The 17,031-nt window shown below is 44.2% G+C and overlaps 1 protein-coding gene across 2 annotated transcripts in view; it reads right to left on the reverse strand.

Annotated features, from left to right (window-relative positions):
• Window positions 1–13,761, reverse strand: part of LOC141627050 (oxysterol-binding protein-related protein 3C-like) — a 54,460-nt gene extending 40,699 nt beyond the window's left edge. For both annotated transcript variants that reach the window (XR_012536615.1, XM_074440551.1), the window contains exons 1-3: window positions 13,290–13,761; window positions 12,854–12,994; window positions 11,971–12,148 (exon numbers count right to left, since the gene is read on the reverse strand). Coding sequence is in view for 1 of the 2 variants with exons in the window: in XM_074440551.1 (XP_074296652.1) it covers window positions 11,971–12,148; window positions 12,854–12,895 (220 nt within the window). In the remaining variant the exon portion in view is untranslated. The remainder of the gene's footprint in view (window positions 1–11,970; window positions 12,149–12,853; window positions 12,995–13,289) is intronic.
• Between the last annotated feature and the right edge of the window lie 3,270 nt (window positions 13,762–17,031).

A 17,031-nucleotide genomic window follows, 5' to 3' on the forward strand; every position in this document is an offset into this window, starting at 1 on the left:
TCATTTCTCCCGAAGGTGAGCATACACCGATTGTCACAAACTCGACTTCGAGGTGACGAACAACGCCCATGAGTATGAGGCTTGTCTAATTGGACTACAAGCGGCGATAAGCTTAGGCATCAAAAACCTCCGAGTGCATGGAGATTCATCACTGATCATCAACCAAGTTACGGGATCCTGGAAAATCCGAAGTGAAAGCCTAGCACCCTATCAGGCTAGGATAGACCAAGTCGCTCAATTCTTTGATCACGTAACCTACTTACACCTACCTCGAGAAGAAAATCAATTTGCAGACGCTCTTGCGAAACTTGCATCTTTGATAAACATGCCCGATTACATGATGGAAATGCCTTTGTGTATCGAACGACGGTCGAGCGCTTATGTCCATCAAATTACCGATGAAGAAGAAATCGCACAGGAACCCTGGTTCCAAGCAATCCTGAATTTCAAGCTCAATGGTACCTATCCGCCAGATATGGACAAAAGGGGACAACGCGCTATACGCCTAATAGCTTCCCAATACACCCTAATGCAGGGAGAATTGTACAAAAGAACACCTCTTGGTGTAGTCCTACGTTGCCTTGATCATTCACAGGCACGAAAAGTGATGGAAGAAGTCCACGACGGAGAATGCGGTCCTCACATGAGTGGACCTATGATGGCAAAGAAAATCACACGTCTAGGGTACTATTGGACCACAATGGAATCGGATTGCATCAAATATGTGAGACATTGCCACAACTGTCAAATCTTCGGGAACGTACAACATGTCCCTCCTTCGTTGCTCTATACGATGACATCTCCTTGGCCATTCTCCGCATGGGGAATTGACATAATTGGGAAAATAACCCCAGCCGGAACAAGAGGTCACTGTTTCATCCTAGTAGCAATTGACTACTTCACCAAGTGGGTAGAAGCGGCTTCCTACACCGCTCTTACGGCCAAAAATGTAGCCAAATTCATACAAAACAACATCATCTGTCGATATGGTTGCCCACATGAGATCATCAGCGATAATGGGTCCCACTTCCAAGCCGAAACCGAACAATTGCTAGCCAAGTACAAGATCAAGCATCATCACTCCTCGCCCTATCGACCACAGACTAACGGCGCGGTAGAGGCGGCTAACAAGAATGTCGTCACAATCCTCAAGAAAATGACTGACAATTACAGAGATTGGCCAAGCAAAATACCCTTCGCTTTGTGGGGGTATCGAACATCCGTCAGGACGCCCACTGGGGCTACTCCTTTCTATTTGACTTACGGCATGGAAGCCGTACAACCAGTCGAGCTAAAAATACCATCCTTGCGTATTCTGCTAGAAAGTCAAATCCCGGAAGCCGATTGGAAAAGGGATAGATACGAAGAACTCATCCTCCTGGATGAACGTAGGCTACGTGCCTTACATAATGTCCAAACATATCAAGCACGTATCAAACGAGCTTTCAACAAAAGGGTTAGGCCAAGAAACATCAAAGAAGGAGACTTAGTACTCAAATCGGTTAGAGCTCTTTTACCTGTCGACCCGAGGGGAAAATTCAAACCTAATTGGGCCAGACCATATCTAGTCAAATCCATACTCCCAGGAGGCGCGGTTAGAATCACAGACCTAGATGGGAATGAGTTTTCAAACCCCACAAATCTCGACCAACTGAAACGATACTATGCCTAGAATAGGATAAAAACGCGCCTCGCGTAAACCTAAGTGTCGCTCTTGTGGCACTAAATAAGCGGCCCCTGGCCCATCTGAATGTCACTATGCTCTTGCATCTTGGCAAACTTGTCATCCTCATATCGTCAAACAAACTAAAATTCGCACCTCCCGAGTAAGCAAAAGCTCATGCTTATTTTCTATGTTCATTACAAGCTCTTGCTTCGAACAATTATTCTTTTACATTTACTCGAACTACGCGCAAGGGTTTGATTTCGCTTTCTTTAAGTGAATACGTAGGCAATCCTTCACGGGATTCAACCCACCATTATATTTAAAATGTAAATAGAAGGACATTTGCATTGCATATGAAATTCGACAAGAATAATTAAAGAAAATCACAACGGTTTCATAACCACTTAACCTTTTTATTTCATTCAATTTCTAATAATAATAATACGACAAATAATAAAAATAGATTAGGCTAGGATTCTAAAAATCCCTCCTCTTGTTACAATAATAATAATAATAATCAAATAATAAATAAGACCTGGGCTATTCCTCCATCTTTCCCTTGCCTTTGTCGTTCTTGTCATATTTCTTGTCACGACCTCGAGCCGGGCGCTCTTGCACCACTTCAGACCTAATCACCAACGGTCTTTCTCGAGGCCTGACTCTTCCATTCTTGCCAACCACCATCTCTGCGACAGGAGTAGTCTTCGATTTCTTGGAAGGATGAATGACTTGAAACCCGGCTTCTTCTTCTCCTTCTGTCAGATGCTTCTCCTTCTCTTTCTCTCCCTCGCGCACCTTGTAGTCAACGGGCTCGCGCTTCCTCAGTTTTTCGCGCTCTTCCGAAGTTGCAGCCTTTCTCCACCTCAGATAAGAGTCCGACACCCACAAGGCATTGGCGGAGAAGCTCAAGAACCACATGTTCCTTTGGGCCCATTTCATGGCCCACTCTCTTCGGCTCTCTGTAGTAAGCGCCATAGCAGTCTGCGGAATGGTGTCAAGCCTAGGGATCATCTGCTTCAACCCGACTTGCCTCATCAGTCTCTCAGGAAAGATGCATACCATAAACTCCAATCCAGGAATGCGCACGGACCTAGTAGGATCCAAAGAAGACACTCCAAAGGATGACTTGAGGTGCCACCACGGGCGACCCACCGATCGGCGGGCCATCATCATTCTTCAGCTTGTTCTTCCAATAATCGCAGACCCGGGTGAAGTCCACCATGTACAGCCGTGTCCTCATCGAAATCATACGGGCATGATAGGAAAGTGCATGAACTGGGGGCTCGAGCAATCGAAGCCGTTCCATAAGCCAAACCTACCAAAAAACAGGTATTAGACATCCGCAAAAAAAAAAAAAAAAAAAAAAAAAAAAAACGAAAGAAAGATGTCTTTTACCTGCAAAATAACGGGACTTCCCAAGAACGGCAGATCACGGTTGGATTTCCTATTATCCAAACCCAAAATGATCTCCCCTAGGCATAGACAAGCTGGGCTCCTGCGCAGCTCCATTTGCTCAATAAGACCCAATAGACGGGGATCACCTCGCAGTTCTTCATCAACATGTCCCTGGAAGACATATACATGCAGCAAACAGAAGCCAAACGCCCTCCTCCTGGCAACATAAGAAACAGTAGGGTCGGCCCTGTTGATGAATCGGTCTATAAAATCCAACATTCTCACGCCTTTCGGGGTAACGAGACGATCTACCTCGAGTCTAGTAAGTCCAAGCAAATCTCTAAACTTGCTCTTATACCCTTGAGCAGTAGAAGGGATGGCAGGTAAATGTTCAGGGTCCCACCCGCCAATAGCAGCAATTTCCTCCGGAAAAGGACAAATATCACCTCCTGGGAACGCAAAAACATGATAATTTGGGTCCCAATAATCAAGACAAGCATCCAAGAACGGTTTTACAACCTTAATGAGTTTCAAACTCAATAAAGACCCAAGGTTATAAGCACCCATATCATGTTTCTCAATGTTCGAAAACTCATTAGTCCATTCCTTCAAGCGGATCTCCAAAGTATTCATGATGATAATTTTCTCTTGAAAATTTTATGTGAGGCGACGAAGAAGAGAAGGAAGAATTATATGATTTAAAGCTTCGTCGACGCTCCCATTTATACTAAATTGCTGTTTCCAAAAATCCGTCAGAACGGACAAGCCTGGGAACAGGCGCAGCACCAGCTGCGCCTCTTCAAAGGGACGCAGCTCATGCTGCGCCTCTTCCCCAGCCTCACTTCTGTGATTTCCGCGTTTGGATATTTCCTAATTCTATAAACGCGCAGTTTCCTATTCTTGCGGGATTTTATTTTGGTAAATCCGAGAAATTTACCATGTTTCGGGTTTCCTAAATTCGCGGGCACGCATTTCGAGGCGACATCGACACCTCCGCCATTTCAGCACACTTTAAATCGTTTCTTTTTTAATTTTCTTTTGTTTTCATTTTAATAAAATTCAATATTTATATTTCTCCATTTTCTAACTTATAGATTTCTCTTTTTTCTTTTTTTTTTGGGGGTAACCCTCCCTACCGTCCGGTCATTTCCGATAAAATTTTTGCATTTTCACGTCCTTTCGAGTCTCATTTTGCACTAATTAAAGGCCCTATGTGTATATAAAATGTATGTGTTACGTGATTTTCTATGTAAATTCCAAGCGATGACATGGCAAAAAACCGTTGTCTACCAAACCTGTTCAAAAGCTAACCCGCAGTACAAACAACACCATCCAAATGCAAAAAGGCACTCGGCCATCGTATATACAACAAAAAAGCAAATATACAAGAAATCAAGCTACTTCGCCCCAAACAGTCCAAATGTACAACTGGGGGCTCCGCCCCAAACAAATCCAAATCCAAGTAAACTGGGGGCTTGCGCCCCAAAACAAATCCAAAAATGTTTCAAAAACAGGTCCAAATGTACAACTGGGGGCTCCGCCCCAAACAAATCCAAATCCAAGTAAACTGGGGGCTTGCGCCCCAAAACAAATCCAAAAATGTTTCAAAAACAGATGTCCAAATGTACACAAAAGCTACTGCTGGGCACCCTCCAGCTCGGCAACCTCGCCGTAAGAGCGGCGATCTCGGCGTCCCCGAAACTCGAGCTCCTCGGCCAAGCGAGCCGTCTCCTCCCGAGATCGGGCCAACTCTCGCTCCACTCACGACCGCCCGTGAATGCGAAATAAATTGACTCATGTCAATCAACTCAATCAAAATTGGAAATAATCAAAAATCAAAAGAAGTCAAGTGAGATTCATACCTGACGACCCCGACCACCGATGAGTGCCTCGATGGCGGTAGCTCGCAGCCGGTTGGCCACCCTCCATAATGCCACGAACCGGGACGGCGCAACCTGCATTTTCAAAAAGTAATTCTCAGCAAAATTGAACAAATTCAATCAAATGTGTTCTTACATGAAAACTATGCAAAATGGGAACTCACCCTCCGAATCGATCTTTGCCATCATCTAGGCCAAAGATCCGTCACAAACCACGTCAAAGTCACGCAGCTCGGAGATCGTCGTCCTCCCAGTAGCGTCAGTGTACTCGAGGGTCTCGGGGTACTCTGGGGGCTCGATGCCCGCCGCCTCAACCTCCTGCAAAATGGCTCTCGTTAATCGATGATCTTTCGTCGCGATTCTCGAAAATCAAAATCCAACAAGAAAACAAAAGATACTCACCACTACCGGCCAATACGCCAACCTCCCGTAAAGGAACGCCGAGTAATCCTCGTCAGGGAGAAGAAGGTCGTCGCCACTAGCGCCAGCCAAGTCCGCCTCCCTCTCAGCCTCAGAAGGCTCCCTAAACATCGTCCTAGGAGGATCGACGGGAACCGTCAACGCGCCCCGAAAGCACTGACGAGCTAACCGCTCGCCCAGATACCACACAGGACCTATCGACGTCCACAACAACAGCCGACTCGAGCTCCTAGGTCGAAGGACCTCAGCGACAAAGGAGGCGCTCCAGGCGACTCCGCCCGAGGTCTGGGCACCCACTGCGACAATATGAAGGCAAAGGTCATTCCTATCAATTAAAAACGAAGTATGAGAAGAATAAGTGCATACAAATGGGATACTCACGCTGCTCAGCTGAAGAGCGTTCACATCCCGCCGGTAGACATTGTGAGAAGAACGCTTGCTCTTCGTCCGGCACATGACCCAATCCCTCACCACGGGGTAGGCCCTCTCCAGCGGCTCCGTCCTCTTGGGCGCGAGGCCCGGAAAGTAAGAGTACACCCACGCCTGTAAAACAGAATAGTCAATGACGATCTTTCGATCTTTGATAAAAGAAAGGAATTTACTTTGGTCTAAAGGAAGGTTCATACCTCCAACAGTAACCCAGGTCCGACGGCACCAGGAGAAGTCCCCTTCTCCATCAACTCCGGACGAACCATGGCCCTCATAAAGCGGATGAGGACCGCAAAACCAGCAGTGACCCAGTCCCAACGCCCTAGGGAACTCAGGTCAGAAAGAAAGGGAAGAAGCTTCGTCGACAGCCTCTCACCCTTGTCTCCGAGGTAGATCGAAGACAAGAACCACCAAAGCCACAGACGAGCCCTCTCGCTCAGACAGGAGGAGGAGCCGTCTCCCTCCCATTGATCGTCACCGCTCCGGGTCTTCCCCGCAAAGTAGTCTCGAACGTAGGAACGGGTACCAAACCCGACCGCAACACCTTCGGCGACAGTTCCGGCCGATCAACCTCCTCGCCTCGGCCGAATCCGCCCTCATGCCGCCTCTCCGGCCACACCATCTCCTCAGTCCCGCACGGCAGACCAGAAATCATGCCGTAGTCCTCCAAGGTGACTCCCACCTCACCAAAAGGCAGGTGAAACGTGGAAGTCGTATCCCAAAATCGATCCAAGAAAGCGCGGACCAGGCTAAGGTTGGCCCGCAACTTCCTCTTCACGATATCCCTCCAGACCTGAACCAGAGGACCAAACGCTCCACGCTCGATCATGGCCCTCTCCTCCGCCGACAACCGCTCGTAATGCTCCATCGCTGTCGTATACCCCGAGAACGACCGGATGTTCCCAGCCTCCTATTATGATTCGAAATAAAGCTATCTTTAGTTTTGAGTAAATTTGGAAGAAATTTGAACAAAAATAGAAAAGGATAGGTAATGAGTTAGGGAATTCCTATTTACCAAGCTCTTCACCGTCCTGTAGGACAAGTGACCCTCTGCAGCCCACACGAGGTGCCTACTCTCCCGTGTCTCGGCCCATGCAGAGCACCTCTCGGTGACGACCTCCTCGTCCGAGGTGGGCCCGTCTCGGAATCTCCTCCTCCTCAGCAGCCTCCTCCTCGGGAACCTCGTCCGCAGCAGCCATCACCGCAGCGGTGAAGGCCTGCTCTAGCGCCTCCTCAACAACAGCGGCGTCTATGTCCATGGGATCTCTCCCAGAAGTAGAAGCATCGTCACACCGCAAACATTAAAGCAAATTCAGGCCGCGTCCCATGACGACAAGCCTTTGTTAAGAAGTTTTCGAGCCTTCAAGGCCCCGGAATTCCCCATTTCTGGCCATCCTTGGCCATATTCCCACCAATTCAATCACTCATGTGATGAATTGAGTCAAGTCAAGACAAAGTCAAGGCCTAGTCTCGGGTTCGAGTCGAAAATTCGGCAGCATTTCGCTATAATGGCGGTTATGCCCTAGAAGAGTGTCTGGAAAAAGTTGTCACAAACCAAACTTCCAAGATGGTAGAAAGTTTACCCATCATCCAAGGGTCCCAAATATCAAATTTCATCACAAATGGGCAATCCTAAGGCCATTTTCGAAGCAATTTACGATCTAGCTGTGAAACCGTCTCAATTTCTGCTCAAGGGCTCAAAAATCGATGAAAATTCGAAGTAAATACATGGTTATGTTCCTAGCATCACCTATTATCCATTCCTAGCATCAATTGGGCACGACAAATCCATTTGGGGGAAAAGCCCCAAATTTTCGATCAAAAGGGTCGAAAACCCTAATGTTCGCGGCTCAAAATTCGACAAATGTGGAAGATTAATGCAAGATTAAAACACATACCTCGATTAGTCATGTTTAAAGCAAGCTTTTGCATCAAACCTTGGCGGAAATGGTGAAGATTTGAGAGAGAAATTGCAAAAATTGTGTTTCGAAATAATGAAATAAAACCTTCTGATTTCGCGTTTTTACGCAGAATTGCTGAATTGGGGAAAAGACGCAGCAGGTGCTGCGCCTCTTCCAAGAGACGCAGCTCTTGCTGCGCCTCTTCCTTTGTTTCCCACCATATGGATTTTCAAAAATCCGTTATGGGTTCGTTATTCGTGGGTCCATCTTTGGTGCGCCTCTTCCTCGATGACGTTTTATCATTTTGGTCCGTTTCGACGATTTTCTTTCGTTCCGGCCCACGTTTTATCCAAATAGCGACAATATTTTGCGATATCGTCCAAATTCATTTTATCCAAAGACAGTAGTATTTTGCGATCGCTCACTCAAGACTTTCTTTCTACGACGATCAAGATGTTCCTGGTCGTCTATCCCCAGCGCAGTAGTATTTTGCAGTACTGCTCACTCAAGGTTTCCCCTACGACGATCAAGATGTTCCTAGTCGTCGACATATTCTCCAACGCAAGCAGATTCAACCTCCAAATTTCGCCCGAGTTCGCTTGAGACCGACGCAAGCGGATCCCCAGCAGTTTCTACCGACGTCCTGCTGTTTTCAATATCTCTCATTCCCCGCAAAGTCCGATTAAATCACAGGTATGGTCTCCTCTTATGGCTGGCGAGCCTCCTTACGTAGTCTAATGGACTTTAAACGACCCTCCCGATAGTCGACAGACTCTAAAATGTTCCCGACGACAGGTCCTTGGCTCGAACCCCTTGAGTCGCCTCGCGTCGCCATAGTCGTCAGGTTGTAATCTTCGATTGACTTGATGGCTATACTTTGACTTTCGCCTTGTCCAAGCCTCGGTCAAAGTGGGGCTCTGTAGACACCTCGTTTTACGCACCTCTCGCAAAACCACCCGGTGATGATTGGGCCGCATGTTTGATTCGCGGAACGATTTGTGACAATTCGTAAGATTATCGTCAAGTGATTGCTCAAATATTAATGTCAACCTCTTAAATGTCATCTACGTGCCGATACGGTCGTTTTGGCGATAATTAGAGTACATTCGAGTCCGGGTCAAAAACCGTCTCCACTTTCTCGATAGTTTGTTAAATCCCGAGTCGGAATGTTCTGGAATGTTCCGGATATTTCTATTCCATATTTCTCAAATTTTATCTTTTGGCAAATAATATCCCGTAATATTTACATAAGATATTAAAGATAATCGATTTATTTCCGTCCTACCATAACTTAAACACGGAAATCTTTCTTAAGCGGAGGAAACCTCCACGGGAATAGACGCAGCAGGTGCTGCGCCTCTTCCAAGAGACGCAGTGGCTGCTGCGCCTCTTCCCAGGCCCTTCTTTGCATGATTTACGTATCTTTTTCATATCTTTCCGAGATTCACTTCCAAAGAGTCTCCGAAACCCTATTCCTTCACGTGATTAGTATAAATAGGAGCTTTCGTTCCTCATATTTCTCACGCGAGTGTCCGCCCTTCTCTTCTCCCTTTGCATTCTAGACTTCGTTCTTACTTACTGGCGCCTACGTGCTTGGACTTCCGACCACGTAAGCTCGGATCTTTCCGGTACCCGACCTCTCCGTTGCATGACCGACCAATTTGACCACTACACTCAATCAATCTAATTAATCAATCTTGTTAAATCATTTTCCTCTTTCGAGGGCACTCTTTCCTTGCATTCGCGTCGAGCATTCACTAATCGATCTTCTTAGTTCTTCTCGTTCCGTCAACATGTAAGTCTGAGGGTGTATTAATCTCTCTTTTATTTATTGTATTTTAATTATCGTATAACAATTGTAAGGTTTATGTCGAAAACACCATTAAAATCGATTTCTAAAACCGTCTTTTAAAACTTTGTTTTGCGAAATTCCAGTGAGACGACGTCGAGAAAAGACGCAGCAACCGCCGCGCCTCTTGAAGGAGCGCGATTCTGCTGCGCCTCTTCGTGAGGGGCCGCCGAGCTTCTGCTTCTTTTCTTCTTCCTCCGTCCTCTCGTAATTCGTATCAAATTTATTTCTTTTGTTTTGTTAATCATTAATTCGTTCACATGATAGTTTAATAATTCATATGTATATTAACCATTATCATTAACATGTTTAAATCGTCATAAATCCGACTCAAATCCCTAATAATCAATATTTGCGGGTTTTTCGTCATTAAATTCAATTCGGGTTTTAGGGATTCAATTCGTTCATGTTGGGTTTCTGGGATTCATCGTTGGTATATTTTCACCTGTTTGTTCATTAATCCGTCGTCAATTCATCATGTTTAGTTAATAATTCGTTTAGTTAGTTAGTTTAATTAATCATTCATTAACATCGACCCTTCACATAATTAATCTGTCTTGTTTCCGTCTCATCCATGTTTTACTGTTTTATGACTTCAATCATATGTAAATAATTCATTAATCACTTTCATCCGAGTCTAATATCGTAATCAATCCATTAATTTACCAATTAACATTAACGGTTTGCGCTTCGCTTCACTTCACGGCCAACTCACCCTTGGAACAGACGCAGAATCCGCGCGCTCTTCCAAAGGGCGCAGTGCTCGCTGCGCTGTTCGAGTGGTGAATTCGTCCCCCCGAACTCTGTTCGCCTTGACCTAGTTTAATTAGCTACGTATTAATCAACTAATATCTCAGTATTATCACCTTCCCGACTCGTTAAGTAATTTATTTGTTTTATTTTCTTATTTCTTTTCCCAAATTATCCGTTTTAAAGGTATTTCCGACATAAATCGCCTATTCCAATGTAATTTTCATTATTGTAATTCATATTTATTATTATTGTATTTTGTATCATTTGTATGTCTTCACATGTAAATGAGCATTAAATCTCAACTTCGACCCAATTGTTTGCTAATTACATGTCAACCGACTTAGTCTAATTCTCACATGCTAGGATTAATCTATGGATGTTGCATTGCATGCATATAGCCGACGATATATCAAGTACGAATAACTTCCCTAATCATTAGTAGAGGCCGCTATCGAGGCGGGCGGGATTAGGTGTTCGATCAAAAGAGCTTCCTAATACGTACCCTCACCCCTTACTCCAGATCTCCGTGAGCACCCGTGTTCATTGGCATCCACGAGAGTCATTCTAGACATAGAATGCTAAGGGTAACGATTGCTTAGTGTTCATGTCACTACTTTGTGTCTTGACATGACACGAGGTATTCGAACGGTTCCAATTTCCCATAAAAATTGGTGGCGACTCCATACAAAATGCAAACGCTTGTTTTCGAGCCCTTCACCAAGCGCCCCCGTGGGCGGCCCGCTGTCCACACATCCCAAGTGTGGTTATCAGCAGGGGGGAATTGGGGACGAGCAACGCCGCAGGTTCCTCACGGCTGTCCTGCCTATGATTCTCAAGCTCGATCATACATCTCGCTGTTTCGAAATTCGGGAGCGTTTGGTTGATGTAGGACGCGACCGTATCATATTCTTTGGGAAGGCCGCGAACTAACTGGAGGACCAAGCGCTGGTCACTGACGGCGGCGCCGACATCTGACAGAGCTACTGACAAATCTTTAAGTGTTTGTCAGTAAGAATCGAAATTAGGAAATTTACCGAGTTTGAGATTGATGAATTCATGCTCGAGACTAGCGGCATGAGCGCCCTTGTTGTTGAGGAAGATGTTCGCAACACGAGTCCAAGCTTGATGAGCGGTGGAATCACGTTTGAGAACGGGGGGAAGGAGATCGTCTGACATGGTGCCATAGATCCATTGTAAAACAATGGCATCGATTTCCGTCCATGTATCATATAACGGGTCCGTCGAGGACGGAGGGGTAGTACCGTCCATGTGATGCAGAACCTTGTAACCACGAGCATGAAGCATAAATAGGTCGACCCATAGCGAGTAGGAGACCTTAACGCCGTCAAGAACACGGACCTTATTTTGAATGTTGGTAACCGTGTAGACGGGGTGGAGGGCGGGCTTTTGGTGGTCATTTTTCTCTTCTTCGGGCATGGTGGCGTGAGGGTAGACCGGAGTAGGAGAAGGATGACGACTTTGTGATGCCGAGGGCGAAAATTCACAAAGGATGAGACGTGTACACTGATACCATGTAAGCGTATGAATCCGACTAGGGTTGCATATCATTAAGGAATATATAGTTACAAACTACATAGGGTTAGCCTAATTACAAGGAGAGAATATCTCTAAATAAGTTAACATACTAACTAATAATATACAAGATAATCTCTAAACCTGCTCTTTTCTGTACCCGCCCTAGATAAATAACCCATTTCAGAGGAAATATATCCGGCCTTAAATGCGAGTCAGATGCCAACAATTTCTTGGGAGCTGTGTCAAAGCTGTCTATCTTCTGAGCAAATAGACTATAATGAAATTGGTCATTTTTTGAGGTATCTACCAAATGCCATACCTGCGCACCAAATTTATCGTCCACAATTGAGGGTAAACAAAAAACAATCTTAATAGGAACTTAATGCTGTAAAAGTAACACATTTCACTGACTAAAAAGTGCTTGGTTAAGGGAATATAGAATATTTGATCTGTTGTCCAGCATATTTACCGAGCACAAAGAGTGACTAACTTCAGCTTTTGGATAACATTTAGCCGTAACCCCCAGGTTATTAGATCAAAGAACTCTTGTAGATCTAGGATAACTGGTATGATTTTCATCTTTGTTACCCTAAGAAATGATCTGGAAATATTCTCATGCTTAGGTTGTGTGAGAACACAAATTCTTGTTTAAGATGGGCGTATCCATCTTAAACTTAAAACGGGTCAAATAGCATAGATAAGACAAATGCATAATGCCCAGATATTTCCCAAAAAAACTTGTCCTATCTATGCAAGTGGGATGCTATTTGGACCGATTTAATCTTGACGGATATATTCGTCCTAAGAGAGATTAATTGGAGATAGAAAGATGCCTGCACTGTGACCAACTTTTGAGTTCTGACAATACACGGCAAATGATAGCCCTAGAAGTTTTAATCTAAACAACGGGCAGCAGATTTTTCTAACATCAGGCTCTAAGAAGTAAGAACCACATTATATATGCTTTTGGAAGTATCAAGCCAAGAAAAATATGACAAAAAAACACCGGCCTTCTAAGATATACCTCTTTCAGTTCTGGGGCAGAGCCTCCCCATATCCAGCACATGGTTGATAACTCATTGACTCGTTTTATTTACCAGTCATCAAAATTTAAGGTTCCTCATTAGCATCATATACATAACCATCCACCTCGTGACGTGCAATACTGGAGGAAAACACGAGTTCAAGTAAGCCAACATGCACTAAAAAAAAGGAGAATACATTAAAGAAAGCACAACTGAATTGCCAAATCTGATACAAATATGACATAACCAGTGAGCAATAAATTCTGGCTATTCACATCAATACTCCATCAGAGCATAGATTAAAAAGGTGAGAGGCCTACTGAGATAACGGATCAAAAAGCACACTTTTTTTCCAAACAAATGCCTTTTTAGAGTTTAAAGAGGGAACAATGAAATGTACAGATGATGGCGAAGAGAAAGGCATAACATAATAACCAGAAGAAAAAGGTGGAAGCTGAATAATTGCATGTCTTGCTAGTTGAAAACTTGAACCTTATCACAATATAACTTCAAACCACTGGCAGCTGATGACCAAATTGGAAAAATCAGAATAAACACGGATCATATAAACCTATCTATTTATCAACAAAGAACAGTAAGGAAAAATTGAGGATTGTAGGGACTGCAGGCTGGTGGATGTGTGGCCCATTAAAAGGAGAACAATAGAAGCAGATCGGCAACAAAATTCAACAAATTCATCACATATGAAACCTTGATGGTTAATTGTATAAAGCATGACACGGCTGTCGCAACCCTATCAAAAGTAAACCAACTGGCTCAACTAATAAATATAGCAGAGGTAAGTCGGGTATCGTATCCACAAGGAGGCTATTATATCTATCTACTATCTAAGTCTGTCGAGTAACAAACTGGGTGTTTTGAATTTGTTTCGAACTACTAAAAGAGATTAAGGCAAGAGAAATTGAGCAACAAGAATAAAGAGTAATAAGAGGTGTGATCAGATAAAGAGAAGAATGTTAGGATGTGGGTCCACCATGGCAGGTAATCAATTCAGTCATAAACAGCTCAAACGGTCTAATGTGAGAAGGGTATAGTAAAGGTCCTTTCGGTCCGCTATCCGCCCTAAAATACTACTAACTTAACTTTCATCCTCATTAGCGTAGTCTACTGTTCATAACAGGTCTGTTCATTCCAATCTTTTGATCTAGGTCTGAATTTAACCAAATTAACTGGTTTAGAAGCGTGCACTGAACTAAATGATTACAATTATATTGTCATAAAAACAGTTCTCACAATTCAACCATCTAATCTATTCATAACTTCATTTATTCACTACCATGGCTCCCCTAATCCTTGTTAAGAATATAATATTATCCAACAACAAGTCAAGCTCCTCCGGTCAACCTGCACAACCGAAGCCCCCTTCCTCTCCTTAATTATCTCCTAGTTTAGTTAATTGTTATTAGTCAAATGCATCTTCCTTATTTGTAGTTCAGTTAGCTAGTTTATGGAACTTAGTTAGCTTAGCTTCTAGCCTTACCTATTTGTATACATACCTGATATTGTAACCTCAGAACACAATAATGAATTATAATCTTATTCAATTCTTTACATGGTATCACGAGTCTGTCGATCCTCACGATCATAAAACGATTCCCGGTCTCGTTCCTTGTATTCGTTACTCAGTCAATCCGTCCCTTTTCTTTCTCGACAACCATGGCCAATACCCACCTTCAACTCGCCAACACCGCTGACCCAAATTCCCCCTCACTCTTGTCACGTTTTCCAACTGTGTCCAACTTAAGGATACGATAACATTCCGTCAATGGCGTTTTCAGGTGCGTGCCATCATGAACGGTCTCCAACTATTTTCCTATCTTGATGGTACAAACCCTGCCCCACCCGAAACTCTCACTGTGCAACCCGTCCCTCCAGCCACCGAACCTACCATTAACCCCAATCCCGCTTATTCGACATGGTATCGCCAAGATCAATTAATTCTCGGTGCTCTCACGGGTACCTTATCTTCCCCTATTGCTGGCCTCATTGTGAACGATACCACGTCTCATGGTGCGTGGTCTACCCTCACTCGTACCTTTGCTAATTCTTCCTGTGGTCATCGTTTCCAAATTAAAGACCGCCTTAATAACATTACTCATACCGATGACATGAGTATCACCGAATATATGACAGCCATAAAGGCTTGCACTGACGATATTGATGATATCACCGCAAAAATCCTCAATGGCCTTAACCCGTCAAATATGGTTCTGTAATCGATGCGGTTCGTACCCACGATACTCCGATTACTTTTGAATCCCTTTATGAAAAATTATTACAACATGAACTTCTCCTCAAAAATACACCACCCGTCTCCACCACTTTTCAGCCTTCAGCCCATGCTGCTACTAATTCCCGTCACCAATATCAAAATCGTTCCTCTTCCTCCACCTATCACAAATCCCCTTCCATGACCCCTGCTTCGTCCAACACTCAGACTACCAACGATCAGACCACCTATTCCAAGCCGTATCATGGTCGTTGTCACTTTTGTGATCCAGTCGGTCACGTTGCATCCAACTGTCGCCTTCTCCAAAGGCTTTATCCGAACGTTGTTTTTCCCACCCGCCAGCCTCGAGGCCCTTGTCCTCAGGCCAATACCGTCACTCCTAGCACTGCCCCTCCTCCTCGTTCTTGGGTTGTTGACAGTGGTGCCTCCCATCATACTACCGATGACCTAAACACGCTCTCCCTTCATCAAGCTTATGATGGGCCAGACGATCTTCTTATCGCTGATGGCTCTCCTCTTGAAATTAGTCACACTGGTTCATTCACTCTTCCTTTATCCTCTCGTTTACTTCATTTTTCTAATGTTTTAGTTGTTCCCAAAAATTTTCCTCGCTCATTTTCCGTTTCACAATTCTGCCATGACAATAATGCAATTGCTAAATTCTCACTCACTTCTTTTTCCATTCATGACATTCAAACGGAAGCGGTCCTTCTTCAAGGGCAACTCATTGATGGAATGTATGTTTGGACTCCTCCTAATCCGCCTCACGCTCGGATTGCAATTGCTCCGGGTCATTCTTCATGGCATCAACGCTTAGGACACCCTTCTAATAAAATTATGCAGCTTTTAATTTCTAAGTTTCAATAACGCATTTCCCATTCCGATTCTTGTATCTCGTGTCACATAAATGAGAGCCATAAGCTCCCTTTTGCAGAGTCTTCGCTTAAGTCGCCTGCTCCGTTATATTTAATTTATTCGGATTTATGGACATCACCTATTCTTTCCACTGATTCCTTTAAATATTATGTGGTTTTTGTTGATCATTTTACTCATTATATATGGTTTTATCCTATTAAACAAAAATCCGACACTGCCTCTACTTTTGTCAAATTCCGTGCCATAATTGAAAAATACTTCAACAAACCAATCCGTCAGTTTTATTCCGACAATGGTGGTGAATTTGTTAAAATGACTCAAAATCTCCACATTAACGGCATAAATCATCTTACGTCCCCTCCTCACACACTGGAACACAATGGTTTCGCTAAACGACGACACCGTCACATTGTTGAGACGGGTCTCTCATTACTCACTCATGCTCAAATTCCAGTCTCTTTCTGGCCTCACGCCTTCTCCATAGCCGTCTATCTCATAAATCGCCTTCCCACTCCTACTCTTCAAAACCGTTCTCCTTACTCCACTCTTTTCCATAGCGAACCCAACATTCACAAATTAAATAGCTTCGGTTGTCTTTGTTTTCCTTGGTTACGTCCTTACACTTCTCATAAACTCGACCCTCGCTCTATTAAATGTGTATTCCTTGGTTATTCTCACACTCAAAGCGCATACTTATGTCTTGATCCACTCACTTCTCGTATTTATACCTCTAGACATGTGCGTTTTCTCGATGATACATTTCCTTATCCTACTCTCCTTAAAACTACTTCATCAGCTCCACCATTAACCCCGTCTGATTGGTGCTCTCTCGTTATTCCTATTCTCTCTGCCAACTCGTCTTCTCCTCTATCTAACCCGTCAACCTCCAACCCGTCTTCTCCTCTGTCTAACCAGTCCACCTCCTCCCTTGTGTCCTCTGCCACTGCTCCAACATCAACTGCCCAGCCCTCTTCTACACTCCCCTCAACCGATTCCTCTACCTCTTCTTTATCCGGCCCTGCCTCAACACCCACCATTGTTGTTCCTTCC

Source organism: Silene latifolia, chromosome Y (genome assembly GCF_048544455.1).
Source record: "Silene latifolia isolate original U9 population chromosome Y, ASM4854445v1, whole genome shotgun sequence".
NCBI lineage: Eukaryota > Viridiplantae > Streptophyta > Magnoliopsida > Caryophyllales > Caryophyllaceae > Silene > Silene latifolia.